Source organism: Gymnoscopelus braueri, assembly GCF_963280865.1.
Source record: "Gymnoscopelus braueri genome assembly, chromosome: 14".
NCBI classification, from domain to species: domain Eukaryota; kingdom Metazoa; phylum Chordata; class Actinopteri; order Myctophiformes; family Myctophidae; genus Gymnoscopelus; species Gymnoscopelus braueri.
Window position 1 is genome coordinate 13066364 of NC_137619.1, and position 20719 is coordinate 13087082.

At 40.8% G+C, this 20719-nt stretch overlaps 1 protein-coding gene across 1 annotated transcript in view; it reads right to left on the reverse strand.

The window, feature by feature from the left end:
• Positions 1-20719, reverse strand: part of LOC308099801 (protocadherin-15-like) — a gene marked incomplete at its 3' end in the record, with an annotated part of 359052 nt that overhangs the window by 227191 nt on the left and 111142 nt on the right. Inside the window, exons 5-8 of the mRNA XM_080448598.1 lie at positions 9602-9762; positions 5541-5696; positions 1103-1222; positions 420-530 (exon numbers count right to left, since the gene is read on the reverse strand). Coding sequence (XP_080304724.1) covers positions 420-530; positions 1103-1222; positions 5541-5696; positions 9602-9762 — 548 coding nt within the window. The remainder of the gene's footprint in view (positions 1-419; positions 531-1102; positions 1223-5540; positions 5697-9601; positions 9763-20719) is intronic.

The following is a 20719-nucleotide window of genomic DNA, read 5'->3' on the forward strand; positions in this document are numbered from 1 at the left end:
GATAGCCCATCTACAAGCTCACAGTTGCTGGGCTATTTTCGGCTAAAGCTTCCCCCAGAATGTGGATGCTGGGGTTCAAGTGGTTAAATAAACAATGATTGAACTTACACTTCATATTCACAACCAGAAAACAACCGAAAACACTCTGCATGTTAATGGCAAATCTCCACCCCCACAAGACACAGAAAAACACATAGCCATGTTTGCATAACAATTTCAACGATTTAATGACTCTAAAACGGCTATCCGCACGCACACACAAAGCGAGTGTATTTTTCTCATGTGTGCCTTTTTATGACCGGCGAATTGTGGACCTTTGTCGCCAGGCCCAGGACACACATGCACTACTGTCTCTTTCAACAGCCAATAAATAAACATAACAAAACAAACAAACATTATGGACATATTTGTTGACTTACATTGGCTTGGACTATGACCAGGTAACGTGTTCTCTCCTCGTAGTTGAGCCTCTCTGTTAGAACAATCGAACCCGAGAGAGTGTTTCCAACTCCCACTGTTCCGTTAGATACCTGAAAGACACCAAGAGAGTTACAAGTTAGGCATTTAGCAAGGTAATCACATACAGTAGAATGCAGAGAGACAGTGTGGTGCCTCAGGAAACTATAGGTAAACCAAGAACCTAACCTCAGACTAAACAATAGTACTATCAAAAATATTAATCTGTACATTGAAACACAGGATACCATGTAAACAATGAACCTAACATGCGTTTAAATATCAGGCTAATCTAAATTACATTCTTAACATTGTGGTCAACAAAAACCATGAGAATTAATCATCAAGATGTGTCTGCATGGTAGCCATATCTGGGCCAGTCGCTATAGCATCGATCAAGGCAGAGACAGAGAGGCAAACAGGTACACAGAGAGAGACAGACAGGTAGACAGAGAGAGACAGAGACATAGAGAGACAGACAGAGAAAGAGATAGCGAGAGTGAGAGCGAGAGAGAGAGAGAGAGAGAGATGGAAAGGGGTTAGGGAGCGAAAGCTGAGGGAAATAGACTAATCATTGCAGAAAATATTTTGCAGACTTAAATCTTCTTCTTTTTTTACAGGCTTATTTCATACTATTGGATAATACCGGGTCATTGGGGTTGTACTGGATGCCATATTCTATCTGTCCGTTGGGCCCGTCATCAATGTCCGTGGCGCCGTTATTTCCAGCGAAGCCCACGAATAAGGTGGTCCCAATGGGGGTGAGCTGCACAGAGGAAAACAAGAGAGTGGGAGAGAAATGTCAAAAGCTCAAACACCGGATACGGACACGAACGCCTACTCACACCAATGCTGGGTCCAAGCATGTCCGCCCCTTTTTATGTCACCATAATCTGTGTACTGATTGTCGATATTTTCGTTGCACTGCTGTCTTGTTTATCAGTTGCTTGAGTTGTTGAATGTTTAATGGACCAACTACTGAAACAAGCCTCTGGCTTGCCTGTACAGTACGTAAAAAGTCACCAATAAAGCATTCAATCAATCAATCAATCAATGCTGTTGTTCTTGCCGTCAGCAGCAGTCCAACAGACCATATTTTAATTGACCCCCACCCCCCCCCCCCCCCCCCCACTGACAAGCACTTCTTGGAATTGTAGGAGTGTTGAGGCATTACATTTAGTTTGACTTGGTTCCACAGTGAAAATAGCAGATCTAGAAGCGATCTGCTATTTTCAAAATGTTTGCCTCTTTCTTATATTATTTGACAATTTAGCCAATGTTTGACCAGTTTATATAGTAAAGTGTGTCTATTACTTTTTATGCAATAATGCTCTTTTTGCATTTAAATTTTTTTTCTTTAAGTCCTTAAATTGTCACTTCACTGTCATCTGGGGACCCCACCCCTCAAAAGAAATGTACGACCCACAGGTTGAAAACCACTGCCATAGAGAAAACTCCACAGGATCAGGCGAGAGAATAATAGTTTCAGTGGAGTTTCAAGTTGACGGCAGTGAAGAGAAATGACTCACGCTTAATTTATACTTTGCTGCACGCCGCTGTCGCGCGCCAAAAATAGCCGATCTACAGATCGCCTATTTTGGGGCGCGTGACAGAGTTGGCCGCAACTATGTATAAACCAGGCTGCACTGTACTGGGGGAGCTGTATATACCGCTGTGGAAAACACACTGTGACAGGTAGAAGAGAACAGTCAGGGATGGTGGTCTAGTTAGATCCTATTTCTATGGGTTCAGATCTGAAAACACCTGGGATTTGAACCTGCGTCTCCTGCGTGGGAAACCAAGAATCTACCTACCGCTCATCTAAAGGGGAATACCCCCTTTTCCTGCAGGGCAAATAAATATTGGACTCATGAGATTCTAGCATGGGGGGATACTTTGTTACACACCGTTGCTGTCGGGCAAAAACCTTGTATTTCCATATTTCAACTTGTTGTAATGTTTTTTTCATAATTGAATGGCCGACTTCATCGTGCTACAGTGTCACACAAAATAAGCAAAAATAGCCGATCTACAAGCTCACAACGCATTGTGACGCGACACGTTGTGAGCTTGCAGATCGGCTATTTTTGCTATTATTGAACACTGTTTAAAAAGTGGTTAAGTGTATCTGTGGGTTTTTATAAATATTGAACCAATGAAAAGTATTAACAAGAGGCTTATTTATTTTTTATGTACCGTAACCGTTGGTTTTGGACATGCAAGGTTTACACCCAACAGCCACGATAATACAATGTAATTATGACAATACAGCAATAAGATGAATACTATCTTATCATACCTCTCTATCTCTTAATGTACCTTCTTAAATATACTAGTATCCCTATTTATACTGGATATGCTTTTACACAATGTAATTGTAAAATAAATGCATGAATGCGTGTTGGCCGTTAAAGATTCTTTGGAAGAATTCTTAATGGAGTAGTTCACCCCCCAAAAAATGACCAAACCCATTTTGGGGTTTTTTGTTGCATTCCTAAGCCAATAATTTGATGATCGGCAGAGTCTCTGAGCAACCAACCAAACTACTAAACCATCGAATTATTGGCTTAGGAATGCGAGAGAAAAAAAGAAGACAAAAATCCATCCATAATTGATAGAAATTAGATAATACATTTTTGGGGTGAACTACTCCTTTAAGAATGTCATTTCATTCACAATGCATGATGTAGTGTATAATGTACAGTATGTTTTATATTGTAGGTGCCTGGCAGACACAATGCATGATGCATGTTTTATAGGCACCAGACACATTTATTATTCATGCACAATAATAAATACAACAATAACATGTATTCTATTATTGCATTGTATTGTATTTCTATATAGTGGAGTATGTTTGCGTTGGAGGGTTTACGCAGCTATCTTTAATAGATTAACAGTCGTCCCCCCCTCACACACACACACACACACACACACAGAAGTGTACGCAAATAGACAACTTCGCACACTGCGGCATACACACACTACACAAAATGTGTGTCCTCTAGGCAGATTTTGCAAGTCAAAGTCATCGTCTGCAATGTGTTGGTGGCTCACAGTGTGTTGGGGGGGGGTGGGGGGCAGGTGGGGTGACATCTGTGTCACACTCGCGTGCCTAGATACACGTATCAGAGCAATTTCATGCACTGGAGGAAGAGCAAGTATTGTGACTACGGAATAAAACGCTGTCTATCTTGGTGGTGTGTGTGTGTGTGTGTGTGTGTGTGTGTGTGTGTGTGTGTGTGTGTGTGTGTGTGTGTGTTAGGGGCGGGGGGGTTTGGTTGGTTGTTTGCTTATGATTCCTGGATCAAACTGTGTATGTTCTTCTCCGCCTTTGTGTGCCATTGCCAGAAAATACACACACCACATTGTAAAATAGTGCCTTTATACACTGGCTTTTTCCAAAGCGCTTAACAATGTGCCACACACACACACACGCCGATGGCAGAAGAAACTATTCAAGGCACCAACAACCCGCTTGTCGGGGGCAGTTAGGGGTTAACCAGTATCTTGCTCAAGGACACTTCAAACACCCACACAGGTGCAGCAGGGATCGAACCTGTGTCATGCCTGCTTTCTAAATGATCTGTATTGTTTAGGTATACTCTTGGTTGCTTGTTTTTGCAGGAAATGCACTTAAGACTTCTGGTGATTAGTAGTTTCGTTCCCTACCTATGTTGAATGCACTTATTGTAAGTCGCTTTGGATAAAAGCGTCTGCTAAATGACTGTAATGTATTGTTTTGACACATTTGCGTTGGCAATGTAAACATATGTTTTCTCATGCCAATAAAGCTCTTTTGAATTGAAATGAATTGAAGCGACAAAAGCTGATTCTGATAATGATTCTGAACCGGGAAGAACCCTTTGATTCCCAAGTGACTGCTCTAGAGCAGGGGTCTTCAACAGGGGGTCCCAGACCCCTAGGGAGTTCTCAGAGTAACTACAGGGGGGGGGGGCAACCAAATATTTGTGTGATAGGGACTTTTTTTTTACATTAACCACTTGAACCCCAGCATCCCTATTCTGATGGGAACATTAGCCGAAAATAGCCGAAAATAGCAAAGAGGTTTGGTGTAGAGGGAAAAAAGAGCAGACCAGGTACAGAGCTAAAGGTCAAGTTTACAAAGTATTGAAGGTTTAAGTGGTTAAATGTCTGAAAACGCACATTTAACATGAATACAATATGTAGTGGGGGGTCCCTGCTTCATCTCCCTCTCAGCTAGGGGGTCCTTGGGCTGAAAAAAAAACATTGAAGACCCCTTCTCTAGAGTCTTAACTCCTGAGCCTCTGCTGCCCCTGGGCAACACACTAGAACCACCGTTTAGAATATACTAGAATTAAAGTTTCAAAATGACAAGAGCCGTTATAAGACAAACGCTGCAGGCATTCTGAACTTCTGAGTGTCAGTGACTGTGCTTTTAGTGACTTGACTTTACACCGGGTCACACTGGCTGTCACGTCTCATCATCGGGAACTACCGGCTCCAGCTCCAACCTCCATGGAACCAGTGAGGTCAGAGGTTCTTCTGCATTAGTTATTATAGAATTATTTTAGAATGTCCCATTATTTCTTTTACTTCATGTTTTCAATTTCAGTTTAGTTTTGATTTGTTTTTGTGTGGGTTTGCTAGTTTAGTTTATAAAAAAAATAAGTTTTAGTTACATTTGTATTAGTTTTAGTGTTTTATTGTAATAAGGGTATTTTTCAGGGGTGAGACTCAACCATTTATGAAAAATATAGAGAAAATAGCCGATCTACAAGCTCACAACGGGTCGTGTTGCAGCCCGTTGTGAGCGTGTAGATATTCAAATATCAGGCATATGAAAACATTAGGCTTATGGATGAAATATTGACAAAGACTAAAAAGCTAAGGACATTTCTCTATGATTTCAGTCTGTTTTGTAAACACAAAATGCTGTCTCAATTATCGTTTTTTTTTTTGTGTAAAGCCAATTTTTTTAATATATTTTTTTAGTTCCCAGTAACTAAAATGTTTTATGCATTTATTCAGTTTTATTCTAGTTTTAATTATTTGGTCACTTCTAAGTTAACTATCATAACCCCACCCTGTTGCTTCCTTACCTCGTTGACCGCTACATAGTAGCGTGGCTGCTGGAAGCGCGGCGTGTTGTCGTTCCGGTCCCGCACCACTATCCGCACCTCGTGCAGGATGACCGTGCCGATCAGCTCGTTGGTGCACTGCACCTGCACCACGATGGTCGTGATGTACATGGGAGGCTGAGGCGAGGATGAGACGAGACAAACAAGAGAAGCAGTGAGTCGTGTGTGAGTCAAATACTTAACCCATTAAGATCTGGAACCACTTTAACCATTATTTTTATATACTTTGGCGATTCAAAAATAGCAGATACACAAGCTCATAGCGTGGCACCGAGTGCCACGCTATGAGCTTGTAGATCTACTATTTTTTTTAATCGTCAAAAAATGTGTGCAAATCTTTGAATATATATATTTTTTTAAAGGGAATATTTTTAACTCAAATCTTGCTCCTGGGGGGTCCCTGGAACAAGATATTTTGAGATGGGGGTCCATGGCCAAATACTTATAATTTTGGGGGTCCTTGACATGAAAAGGCTTTTTTCCAGGGATCTACAAGCTCATATGAGCTTGTATATCTGCTATTTTTGAATAGCCAAAGTATAAAATAATGGTTATAGGCTATAGCTAAAAATATAAAATGACACAGATGCGTTCCCGGATTGAATGGGTTAATTAAAAATGCAGCCCCCACGCACATCCAAAGATTTGAGGTGCTGGACAAAAATATGTACGTGAAAAAGAAGAAAGCTCGCCACACAGTATAATATTCTTTCAACATTATAAAACTGCATTGGTGATTCGGTGAGTAGCGAAAATCATTTTCTTTATTTTTGCAACAGTTGGAGACGTCGCACGAGAATAGCACCGCACCTGGCAGAGCGTTAGAGAGAACTCGCTAACGCTCTGTCTGGACCAGAGCTAGGGCGTGGGGGGACATTAGTTCAAACATTGCAGAACTTCAAGTTTGTACATTGGCTATTGTCGGGGGAGGGATTTGGTGTACACGTAAAAAAAAAAAAAAAAAAGCAGTTCAAGTATAGAGTCAATTCAGTTGACCAAGTCTGGAGGGTTCAAGTGGTTAAGCCCTTCAGCATCAGATCTACAAGCTCACAATGTGTCACATTGTGACGTGTTGTGAGCTTGCAGATCGGCTATATTTTACTATTTCTGGAAATAATGGTAATAGCAGATCTACAAGCTTACACTGTGTCACACTATTAGGGACACCAGCTTGAAAGTAGTTCATGAAAAAAAAATGTATAAAATAACATATATATGTACATATTTTGTTTTTGGTCAATTACTCCTATACTCCCTCCTCCCCAATCTCATACACTGACTTGGTGCTGTGTTCCAACTGACTGGGCACAACACAGACTAATCCATGCCACTTCCTCTCCTCACAACAATATTTTCTCTCTCTCTCTCTCACACACACACCACCCACGCACACCCACCCACCCACCCACACACACACCCAGCCCTCCTGCAAAGCCACAAAACACAAAACCAGATTGAGCGATAGACAATTCAAATGTTGTTGTTCAAAGTGTGAAAATGGGAGGATAATAGACCTTCGCCAACAACGGCGCTTCATTTGGACATCTGTAAAACAACGCTGATGAAATTCTTGGCACGTCTTGACAGAACCAGTTTGTTCCAATGCCCTCAAGCCACTGGGATTCGTCAAAGGCTTGACGCCTTCTTAGATTTGTTCTGATGCTAAGTGTTAAGACTTGCCAAAAAGGTTTGCTGTTGCAGAACACCACTAACAGCTCTGGTGTTCCGGAGGTAATGGCCGCTTCCCTAAGAACAAACATCATCATCGTTTTACTTGGACTTGTGGTTGTTTAGAGCCACCCAAGAAATAAAACTGTGGAGTGACAATTATGATTGGGCTAAAAACGATGTCATCCATTATCGGCCATTGAACTACATCTAAAAACTGTTAATTATCCAAACACACCAGCACAATACAGGCTAAACCAATGGTTCTCAAAGTGGGGTCCGGGGACCCCCAGGGGTCCTTGGGGGGGTACGAGGGGGTCGCAATAATTTTAACGACTTTGTCCATTTATAATTGGCTGTTTAAAAATAGCATATCTGCAAGCTCACAGCGAGTCACTTCATCACTTGTACATCTGCTATTTTTGAATAATTCTGAAAAATATCAAAAATGTGGAACAATTTTGATTTATTTATTTTTTGACACAAATCTTCTCTTCTGGGGGTCCCTGGCACAAAATATTTTCAGATGGGGGGGGTCCGCGGCCAAATACAAATCAATTTGGGGGTTCTTGGTTTGAGAACTATTGGGCTAAACAGTGATCATCCACAATGAATGCTGTCTCTGTGGCTGGAGAATGAGAAACTGTTTTGACTATTCAGGACCTAGAACACAATCAACTTTACCGGAAAATAAAATAAATGAATCCCTGCATGCATGCCCTTTTCTAAGGTCGCTACTCGCCACAGCGGCAAACTTCTGCACCTTGTACTGTAAATACCATAATTAACTTGTGCTAATTATGTGTGTCTAGAAGATGGTGTTAATGTGTGATGTTATGTTCAATGCACACAGGCATTTCAACTGCGTAGGTTGTATGTGACCTGTTGAGCGGGATCTTAATCAATTCGCGTAAGTTTAGCAAAATATGCTCATTACAAGTGTCAACGATTTCTATTATGGAGTTACATGGACCTTCTTTTGTCAGTCTTTCACTTGTAAAGTTTGAGAAAACACAGACAACTCCACTTCTATGGCCTTAAGGCCAAGCAGCCCACTAACTTATCAATGATTAAGACTTGAACCTTGACTTGAGACTGTGCCAAAATAGACTAAAGATAATGTTCCATGCCAGAGAAACCATGTACAATACATTTGTTTTGCTGTCTGAAAGTAGACAAAGATTTCCAACACTTATCGGTTACAGCTGTGATGTCACATAAATTAAAAACTTCTGAGAAAAAAAATTAGATTCCTTGATCATCAAGCAAGCCAGCGTTTTACACGCTGAATGTAAAGTGTTCGGTAGAAGGAGAAAAATAAAACATATTTGCACTAAATTATGGGGAAATCACAGCCATGAGGTTATTCATCAGGTCACGTCGGGTAAAAACCTTTTATGTCCAAAACCATTACAGGAAATGAAATTAAAACTTTCGGAAATAGTGTAATGAGCATATTTTGCTAAACTTACGCGACTTGATTAAGATCCCGCTCAACAGGTCACATACAACCTACGCAGTTGAAATGCCTGTGTGCATTGAACATGACATCACACATTAACACCATCTTCTAGACACGCATAATTAGCACAAGTTCATTATGGTATTTACAGTACAAGGTGCAGAAGTTTGCCGCTGTGGCGAGTAGCGACCTTAGAAAAGGGCATGCATGCAGGGATTCATTTCTTTTATTTTCCGGTAAAGTTGATTGTGTTCTAGGTCCTGAATAGTCAAAACAGTTTCTCATTCTCCAGCCACAGAGACAGCATTCATTGTGGATGATCACTGTTTAGCCCAGTAGTTCTCAAACCCTTTCGTGCCAAGGACCCCCCCCCCCCCCCGTACGCACCTGTAAGGGCCCATTTGGGATCAAGGAACCATGAGGGTCCCTGGACCACACTTTGAGAACCACTGGTGTAGCATAGTGTCTCCAGTGAGCCAACATGCACAATATCAGCACCCTGACTCTGTTTGACCAAAATGAAACAGAGCCTTCATTAGTATCATTGGAAACACATGTGAAGGAAGTAAGAAGAGGCCCAATTTCTTTCCCATAGACCATATTCACACGGCGGCCATATTGGAATTTAACATTGAAAGTGCTGCCACCCGGGGTAGCTACTTTCATTGACTTCATAGAAACATGGCCGCCGTGTGAATATGGTCTATAGACCATATTCACACGGCGGCCATATTGGAATTTAACATTGAAAGTGCCGCCACCCGGGGTGGCTACTTTCATTGACTTCATAGAAACACGGCCGCCGTGTGAATATGGTCTATAGAGCCTATTCTATGAAGATGAGGTTGAAAATGTTGAAAGTGCTCCTTTTAACTGGTGTGTCTGTACTCACATCTCGGTCCAGAACCCTTCCGGTGCTGTTAAGGAAGAGCCTCTGGAGCGATGCGTCCATGATGACCCAGTAGTCGTAGTTGTCCAGCAACGTCAGAGAGATGGTTCTTCCCGGGTCCAGGGCTCGGCCGTTGATCTGCATGTTCTCCACCAAAACCGTACCTGTAAAGAAGGCAGAACACATAGTATGATTCAAAAGGAACTGTTATGCACATCCATGCATGTCGCTGGTGCATGACAAAAAGTAAAGATAAGAATAAAAGAAGTCTGAATAATGTTAAATGAAACCAATACAACGTTTCGACCAGCGAAGGACAACTACAGTGCAGATAACACAGCCGAACTCTTCACACTTCCATGATCTTTCCCTGAAATGTCACAGTTTTCCCCTTTATTTGCACCTGGTTAGCCTTTGTTTGAAATGACACCATTTCACACCTGGCACAATTTCACACTTTGTGCAAATGTCACACTTTCTCCATGAAAAGGTTTGGCTTTCCCTCTGATTTGCCAATGGCAGGCACTTTGAAATCCTTAAATGTCTCATCTGTAGGTACCCATAACCCTTGAGTAGGTCCCCGGCGTCACGTGAACACTGAGCACTACTATACAATTAGGGAGAGCTACACGTTCCATGATCAACCCAACAATGCATTCCAAATATTAAAAGAAAATCCAACTCAAGAACAATTATGCAATATAAAAAGTACGTGGTTACATACATGTAAATTACAAGTTATATACATGAAAATGAAGGATCACTACAAACGTTGCAATGAGGCTCACAATCATAGATACAAATGACCTCTGTAATATGACCTTGGATCAGGTAATTAGGTTAACGAACATACTTTCTTTCACTTGGGACGTGCGTGACCCAAGGCAGAAGAACTTCAGTCAAACTAAACTCCCACAAAGTTTGCAGAATACCATCAGTAACCTTTTCCATTGCGATATGCAATGAGGTTGATGTAACCTCTTTTTCATGTTTTAAGACCACTTTATCTCCCGCAAAGCCTCGAGAATAACTTTTTTAATGAAAGTTTCAGAATAAGAAGCAAGGTACCCTAATTTCCTAGAATGTATTCCTAAAACGGGCTGTTTAACAACAGCAATAATCCTTAGAAGGCCTCATGAATACGATCTTCAGAGATTGATTTGCCTTATGTAAGCTAACCTTCTAGCATTAATAATCATCTTCCCTCGGGGCATCGCTATCTGCCGGTTTAAATCCCAAAGCTTTTCGTCAGAGGCAGATTAAACTTAATTACACACCCCCTCCAGGGATCACTATTCAATCCTGCCAAGGGTTGCTGTCTGAGACTCCGAGCAGCCAATTTAGGAGTGAATTTTCAAAAAAATAATGGGCATCCACAGATGCAAGAAAATTACATTGCTCCTGAAATTATGAATTATGAATAAAATCCTTGAGCGGTGGATGAACCCTGTTTTAATTAAGATAAAAAAGTAATCTTACAGGTATTTCGCTGCCTAATGCCAAAGTTATAATCCGTGTAATCGCAACAACCCGAAAGGCTTCTTTTAGGTTAAGTTATTACTGTATTTAGCATTGGCTAAACTGACACTGACATGAACATCATTGCTACATTTTCACTTTGGTAAGAGAGCTCAGGTTGGAGATAGAGCCGACCCATATATTTAAGTCTGGCCAATATATCAGTCATTATCTGACTTTATCATCGGTATCGGCAGTTATGCAGCCAATGTGTCAATTTTAAAAACATTTCCACTTTCAACATTTCTTTCCCTATATTTTGTGAATCTGTCATGGTGAAAATGTAGCCTGGCATGGCCAGACTAACTGCTGAGACTCTCCCTCAGCAGCGAGTGGAGCTATTGTTGTTTGGACACCTAACTCCATTTCAGCTTGATTTCTGCTCGTCTGAAACTACTAACTCCACTTGCGCTGGGTAAAGTGTTGATTTACCCGCAATTTGGGTAAAGTGTTGATAATATAATGACACATGCAAGTATCTGACAATATATAAAGTCACTATACCAACTGATGAGGCAGTATTGCTTTGTTTTACAAATATAAGGTTTTCTTCAATTCCTGAAAAACGAATATTTAGTTTTTTCGTTTCCTGAACAATGAGCGTTTTGGAGTTAGCAGGTTCGCGCTGGACAGCAGATATATATATATATATATATATATATATATATATATATATATATATATATATATATATATATATATATATTGGTAATCGGTCAGTCTAGGAATCTAGGACTCTCCAAAATCGGCATCGACCTCCAAATGCTGGCATGGGTCGGGCTCTAGTTGGAGAGGTAACTTGGCTCCCACTATATACACTAAAACGCACTTTATTACACACCCCACTAATCCACCACATATAGGTAAGTGGAGCATTTAGCTGTAAAACCTAAGAGACTAGTGCTTTCTTAATGGGATTTTTAATTACCTCCCATAACATCCTGTACTTTATGCCTTTCATTAAACCGTCCATTTTCCCACATCCCAGACTGATGACGGTTCTCAAGCCAGAACACTAGAAGGAAAAGAGTGATGGGAAGCGACTGCATTATAATTATAATTCATACGCCTCCATTTTCATGCCATTAATGACTTTGCACCCCCTGTTTGTAGCACTCCGGTTTGGATGCATCGGCACCGCGATCACACAGTGGCGTATAATTATCTGTCTCACTTGGACTGAAACTCGCTTTGAAAAATGTATCTTCTAAGAATTTAATTTAAAAGTCAAAAGGCAGCCCCCTGTTGCTGGTTCATTAATCCGAAAAACACAGCCTTTTCATAAATAGTTCTGCCTCAGTGACTAGAGTGACGGCCTATATCTTATCTAGTAGAAGATAACATTACAGGGGGGGAAAGATTAAGGAGGGTGGCAGTGGCTTAGGGGTTTAGAGACAGAAGTTTCAATTGTTTGATCCTCGTTTTATTGTTTCAAAGTGTCGTTTAAAACAAGACGCTGAACTGCTAGGATTTGGTGCCTCGCCTGTCTCTGGTGTTAAGTAACTGAGTACATTTACTTTTTTTCTTTACTAGAGTATTTCCAGTTTTCAGTAGTTTTACTTCTACTACACTACATCTCAAAGGCAAATATGTTTACTTTTATTACAATACAATCTTTTTTTTTCTTACTTTTTCTCCCCAATTTAGTCGTAATGCCAATTGATTCTAGCCTGGGATCCAGCCTGCTTCGCTACGTTCGGCGGACTTTATTTTCTCTCTTCGCTTCTCAGTCTGGAAAGCCTCCTATCTCCAAGGGAGGCGGGACATGCCAAAAGCTTCGAATCGAACCTGGGGCTTCTGATTGGTCTGTGGTGCGGGGCGGGACCAAAAAAACAGTGTGATCGTTGTGATTCGTCATTCGTTTGAACAACATCCAATCAGCAACGACGTTGCCCAACGTAACATATGTAGTTCCAGTGTAGTTCTGCAAAACCTCCCAATGGGAGGCTTTCCAGACTGAGAAGCGAAGAGAGAAAAAAAAGTCCGCCGAACGTAGCGAAGCAGGCTGGATACCAGGCTAAATTGATTCCTCCCCACACACATTTCTGTGTTGTCACTGCTGTCGTATCCTACTGACTCACCTGCCAGTGAGGAGCCCACACCAGGAGGACGTAGAGCCTTCGTCCTACTCCTCCCGCCCAACACTCCCCGCTGACAGGTGCCGCCCCCAGCCCGTAGGAGTACGTGCAATGACCGATATCACCCTCCCGCGCGGCTTCCCTCCCCCGAACACGGGCCAATTGTATTCGTGTAGATGCCCTGACACGAAAAAGTTTGAGAACCAATGATTCAGACTACTGAATGCGTTGGCACTAACAAGCAAGCTCATAGCGCGGCACCGAGTGTTGTAGATCTGCTATTTATTTATTCCTTCGTGAATTTTTTTTCAAATCTTTGAATATATATATATTTTTAAAGTGAACATTTGTCACTCAAATCTTTGCTTCTGGGGATTGTACAAACGTCTTCTAAATCCTAACAGTTTTCTGAAAAAAGGTATGTTGCTATGATATCAGTGGTTGTCAAACTTTATTCATGTCAAGGACCCCCCAAAAGTATATGTATTTGGCCACGGACCCCCCCCATCCCACTTGGTGCCGCGCTATGAGCTTGTATATCTGCTATTTTTGAATAGACAAAGTATAAAATAATGGTTAAAGTGGTTTACACGGATGCTTTCCTGGTTTGAATGGGTTAAACAACAACAACCAAACTACTCACAACTTTGGCATTCTCCCAGGCAGGATAATTTCCCACACAGAAAGCTCATCTTCCATCAGAGAAGGTCTCTCATCTAGACTTCACAGTGGAACAGGGGGGTTTACTTTTATCCCAAACACATCAATAGTGTTGGCATCCCCTCGGCCTAGACCAAGGCACCAGATAAGACTGCAAGCACATTTTTCGGATAGGTTTCCAGGTTGAGTCAGTGCCAAAGAAAGAACTCAAGTTACACTAGTGCTCTTGGAAAAAAAGACAAGGAAGGTGGGCCTATTAATCCATAAAGACCGCGAACGCATCTGTGTCATTTTAAGATTTTCTTTAGATATTCAAAAATAGCAGATCTACAAGCTCATAGCGCGGCACTCAGTGCCGCGCTTTGTAGATCTGCAAAAATATATATATATATCGTGAAAATTTAAAAAAAAAAATTAAACATATGTTGCTATATCGGTGGTTCTCAAACTTCTTCATGTCAAGGACCACCTACAATGATTATGTATTTGGCCGCGGACCCCCATCTCAAAATGTTTTGTTCCAGGGACCCCCCAGAAGCAAAGATTTGAGTTACAAATGTTGGCTTTAAAAACTATATATATATTCAAAGATTTGCACACATTTTCAAGATTTTTCAAAAATAGCAGATATATAAGCTCATAGCGCGGCACTCGGTGCCGCGCTATGAGCTTGTATATCTGCTATTATTCAATAGCCAAAGAAATCTCAAAATCTTCGGTCTTAAAGAGTTAAAAAGAAACGGGCTTCAAGCCCCTATCTGATTTGTGACATTTAACAATGTATACAAAGGGTTCAGATGCCACCACCAGGCATCAAACCAAAGCAGAGATTAGTGGCTGGGGAAGAGCAAAGCATTTAATGCTGATGACTCATCTCATCATGGCTCCCAACATCTTCATTAGCAAACAGAGACATAACACACAAGCTGTGGGGTAATTATGGCTGCAGAGACTTTTCAAAGACCTGGATCAGTCAATAAAACACTTAATTTGTTTTGTACAGCAGTTCCACAGAGGGCAGGTTGATTTGCATTTGATCTCTGACAAACGAGATAAGCATTATTTAACTTTCATTCTCTCTCCCCTCCCCACCAAGAACTGAATTGACAGGAAACAAAAGGATTCCTTCTAAGTGAATAGACATCAATGCAATAAGCTTCACAACATATAAAGCAAACCAAAGCAAATTGTTTGACTAGCAAAGGAGCCTGTTAGTGCCTGGATCTTTCTCAGCAAACTTTGGGCCAACAGAGGTCCAGTTCACTGCCAGGCCAAATCTGATGGCCGTAGGTCAAATAAGACTTGTCTAATTTGGTCCCACTTGCCACTTTATCCACCCACACACACACACACATGCATTAATGATCATGTACCCTTCCCTTACACACACACACGCGCACACACAAACGAGCACACACACACGAGCACACACACACAGCTGTCAGGGGAAGCGCCCCTGCAGCAACCCGTTTGCCAGTGAAAATTATGAGCTACGATACAGCTGCCTCCAGAGCGAGCAGGGATGTTATATCACAGCCATCTTAGCCGCTCCAAATGCTTAATAACCCCTAATTACTTTTGATGTAATGTGACGCGAAGAAACATCTGTCTATTTATACATTTACTGCCAAAGTAAACTGGAGTCAGACAGGCAGAGGGGAAGAGTAGCAGCTGTTTCTTTCAGCATCAAGCAGCACCAAGAGGAGTTGTTGCGAGAGGGAACAAACATTGTCGCAGCAAGCAGCCTCTTCAGGATGTTTCCCCCCCATTCCCTTCTTATCGTCACTGTTGGGCAGCAACCTTGTATCTCCAAATTTAAAGAGCCCGTAAACAGGAAATGCCCTGTTTAAGGGCATTTCCTGCTGAGAGCAGTTTTTCTGGGCGGGGCTTAAAACACCTCACCTGATGACACGCTCAGGTGAGTTTCATTGATGTCATCTGATGGCATAACTCCTAACTACCCCAGTCTTCTGCCAAGGTACACGAGTCTTCTGATGCTATACCCTAGAGTGCATCGCCATCCTTTGGCTAAAATAATTCTTTCACTGCCTTCAGTGGACCCCCCTCCCCCATGTCATTAGCAGAACAACGACAGCTTCATAACTTTGTAAACTTTTAAACTGTGCTTTGTGAGGTGTTGTAGTCATTAGTACACCGCTTGTGAAACCTTCATGAAGCCCTGGGCACCAGCTTGCCCATTCTAAAAATGTCTTCTAAAAATGTCTTCTAAATCCTAACAGTTTTCTGAAAAATGTATGATGCTATATCAGTGATGCTCAAACGTGTTCATGTCAAGGACCCCCAAAATTATATGTATTTGGCCACGGACCCGCATCTCGAAATATTGCATTCCTGGGAGAGACCCCCAGAAGCAAATATTTGAGTAAAATATATATATATTCAAAGATGTGCACCAATTTTCACGATCTTTCAAAAATAGCAGATCTAAAAGCTCAGAGCGTGGCACGGAGGCCACCTCTAGGGGTCCTTGAAGGAATTCCTGTTTAGGAATAAGGTTAGGTTTAGGCATAGTTTTACTGAGGTTACGTTTAGGAATAAGGTTAGGTTTAGGAATAGTTTTACTGAGGTTACATTTAGGAATAAGGTTAGGTTTAGGCATAGTTTTACTGAGGTTACATTTATGAATAAGGTTAGGTTTAGGCATAGTTTTACTGAGGTTACATTTAGGAATACGGTTAGGTTTAGGCATAGTTTTACTGAGGTTACATTTAGGAATAAGGTTAGGTTTAGGCATAGTTTTACTGAGGTTACATTTAGGAATAAGGTTAGGTTTAGAAATAGTTTTACTGAGGTTACGTTTAGGAATAAGGTTAGGTTTAGGCATAGTTTTACTGAGGTTACGTTTAGGAATAAGGTTAGGTTTAGGCATAGTTTTACTGAGGTTACGTTTAGGAATAAGGTTAGGTTTAGGTATAGTTTTACTGAGGTTACATTTAGGAATAAGGTTAGGTTTAGGAATAGTTTTACTGAGGTTACGTTTAGGAATAAGGTTAGGTTTAGGCATAGTTTTACTGAGGTTACATTTAGGAATAAGGTTAGGTTTAGGCATAGTTTTACTGAGGTTACATTTAGGAATAAGGTTAGGTTTAGGCATAGTTTTACTGAGGTTACATTTAGGAATAAGGTTAGGTTTAGAAATAGTTTTACTGAGGTTACATTTAGGAATAAGGTTAGGTTTAGGCATAGTTTTACTGAGGTTACATTTAGGAATAAGGTTAGGTTTAGGCATAGTTTTACTGAGGTTACGTTTAGGAATAAGGTTAGGTTTAGGCATAGTTTTACTGAGGTTACATTTAGGAATAAGGTTAGGTTTAGGCATAGTTTTACTGAGGTTACATTTAGGAATAAGGTTAGGTTTAGAAATAGTTTTACTGAGGTTACATTTAGGAATAAGGTTAGGTTTAGGCATAGTTTTACTGAGGTTACGTTTAGGAATAAGGTTAGGTTTAGGCATAGTTTTACTGAGGTCACGTTTAGGAATAAGATTAGGTTCAGGCATAGTTTTACTGAGGTTACGTATAGGAATAAGGTTAGGTTCAGGCATAGTTTTACTGAGGTTACGTATAGGAATAAGGTTAGGGTTAAGCATAGTTTTACTGAGGTCACATTTAGGAATAAGGTTAGGTTCAGGCATAGTTTTACTGAGGTTATGTATAAGAATAAGGTTAGGGTTAGGCATAGTTTTACTGGGGTTACGTTTAGGAATAAGGTTAGGTTCAGGCATAGTTTTACTGAGGTTACGTATAGGAATAAGGTTAGGTTCAGGCATAGTTTTACTGAGGTTACGTATAGGAATAAGGTTAGGTTCAGGCATAGTTTTACTGAGGTTACGTATAGGAATAAGGTTAGGTTCAGGCATAGTTTTACTGAGGTTACGTATAGGAATAAGGTTAGGTTCAGGCATAGTTTTACTGAGGTTATGTTTAGGAATACCTGGTGGCGATCATTGCGATGACACCGGATTTGACCCGGGGGAGGCGTGTTTTGGGGCGAGCGTTCTTGTATTCCATGGACACCATACATTGAGTTTCTAAACGATGGACTTTCTTCCTGAGCATTCCTGGCCCAGTGGTTGTCATATGGGCCTTGTTTAAAAATGCCAGAGGGCAGGCCGGCGGCTCATACCAAACTGACTTCATAAAAGGTATGGGACCATAGCAACACAGAATGGCCTTAGGAAAGCACAGGCTATTAGATTGTGAGCTTATGTCAAAAGCAGATAATATGAGGTACATGTACTGTATACCCAACAGCCTCCTTTTGCAAGTCACTGTATGGCTCAGGATATTCCGAAAGCTGGGACCGAAATTGCATTGCATGTTGCAGCTTGAATTGTCTATAAACGAATGTTACATTTCCTTTAAATCAATAAATAGCAGATCTACAACCTTGGATATTTTCATTTGTCATGTACATGACTAAGTACTGTATATAGGCCCACACACTGTAGGGCTTAAGTGGTTAATACTAAAACTACACAGAACATGACTAAGCTTACTTCCACCTTTGTGATTATGTTTTCAAAGTTATCTATGGAACAAAAAATGTCTACAATTTGTTGTTTCCAGTTCTCTGGTGACATAGATCAATCTATTTATATATTCCACAAATCTCAGAGTGATTGAGTGATTGAGCCGCGAATCACTCACTCACTCGTCTTCATTTTGGTGGTATATCGTCTCTGTCGGGTGGAAACAGTTACTTTTCAGGATTCAAATTCAAAAGTAGCAAAAGTAGCAGATCTACAAGCTCAAACCGCGTTGCTTCGAGCCGCATTTCGAGCTTGTAGATCTGCTACTTTTGATGCTTTTGTGTAACGCTGTAGTATGATCAAGCAGGGCGTTAATTTACAAAAAACTACAGAAAGTTAAATCACAGAGATAAGAGGTTTCTACCCGACAGCAACGATATGGTGTGTGTATTGATGATGTCATAGCATGGAGCAGTACCAAAATGTGAAGTCGGTCAAGTGATGATTCCATGCAAGGTCAATGTAAAAGTGGGCATCGGTGGCAAACGACGCATCTTGAGAACAGTGGTGTAAAGTCAGTGATGTGTTCTACCGTGGTACGCTGTATACGCAGTATGGCCTGCAGATATTTTTCGTCGCCACCGTATACATCCAAAAACGGTTCGAAACGGCGTATCTGATACGTTGATACGCATCTGATACGCTGCACCCAGGAGTGGCTGGGCTGGGGGGCAGCAATACAAACAGCAAGAATGTGGTCTGACCGTCTGACTAGTCTAACTCTGAGGTGAAGCCGTGAAGGCTCATCATGTGTGTGGCTACTGTTCTTGGGGTGATAATTAATGGCTACTGGTGAAGGAATTCACACATTTCAACGACCTGCCATTCACTTCATTGAACGTAGGTCACTGAATTGAGTACTTCATTAGTATTCAAATTGCGCGTCATAGCACAGCAAAATCTTGAATCATCAATACAGTTTGTGTCTTCAATGCCAAGTTAATACTATTCTGTAATAGATACAGGAAGGCTCGCTGTTAACACTGCTATAATTATATCTGATAAGCCTAACCAGCATTTGTTTATAACAATACTTGTACTTCTATGGTAATAAAAAAAATAATAATAATGCATCTAAGGCTAAAAGCAGCTCCGAAGTGGTTGAGTTAAAGGGTGATTAACATTAGAAACAGTAGAAAATCAGTATAAAGCATATTGTAAGTGTACTCAGTGTTACAGTGAAACTGGGCCTGAGTGGGCCTGGCCGAGTTTGTGCGGGGCAGAAACGCGCGCGGGGCAGAAACGCGCGCGGACCGCGCGCAATCTTTTTACATTAATTAATTATATGCGCATGCGTGCCGTGCGTGTGGGAGGAACTAGGGGGGGAATTGTTATAGTATACCCTCCAAAAAAATCTAGAACACACCACAGTGTAAAGTAACTAAGTACATTTACTCAAGTAAACTTTTGAGGTATTTTTACTCTACTGGAGTTTTCAGTACTTTTACTTCTACTACACTACATCTCAAATATTGTACTTTTACTCCAATTATTTGAAAACTTAAATTACTAGTTACTTTGTAGATTTGAATTATAATTACAAAACATATATTAACCACTTCAGCCCTATATACAATTCAGCCATTTGAAAATAGCCGATCTACAAGCTTGACGCATTGTGAGCTTGTAGATCTGCTATTTTCACAAGACTTTTTATACATTTTATTTTGGAAAACTTGTGAAATGGGACATTCTGCATGATGAGTACTTTCTACTTTTGGTACTTTGACCACATTTGATACCAATACTTTTGTATTTTCACTCAAATACATTTTGAAATCCGGACTTTTACTTAGAGTATTTCTACATTGCAGTATTGATGCAATGGTGCAATACTGAGTGTAAAGTCAGTTGGATCAGAGGTTCTCTGGAAACGGCGTGCGCCATGATTATATGATATCATTGCCGTCGGGAAGGAACCTCCATAATTTTAGCTTTTTATTTTTGTAAATTAACTACTTGATCATACCAGAGCGTCACACAAAAGTAGCAAAAGTAGCAGATATACAAGCTCGAAACTTTGGAGCTTGTATATCTGCTATTTTTTAATTTGAATCCTGAAAAGCAACAGTTTTGGACATGAAGACACACACACACACACACTACATTCTGCATAAACCTTCCTCAAGTAGCACACATTAATTAAAGTTAATATGTAGCGTAATGCGGTATATTAACCTTGTGTTGTCGTATATTCATCTTGGAATCTCTGAGAAAACGATTCATTGTTTGTGTTAATTAGCTGTGAATTTACAGTTTTGTCATGTTTTATGAGATGAGTGCATTCAGCAATTAATTTCCAGCACATTCTTA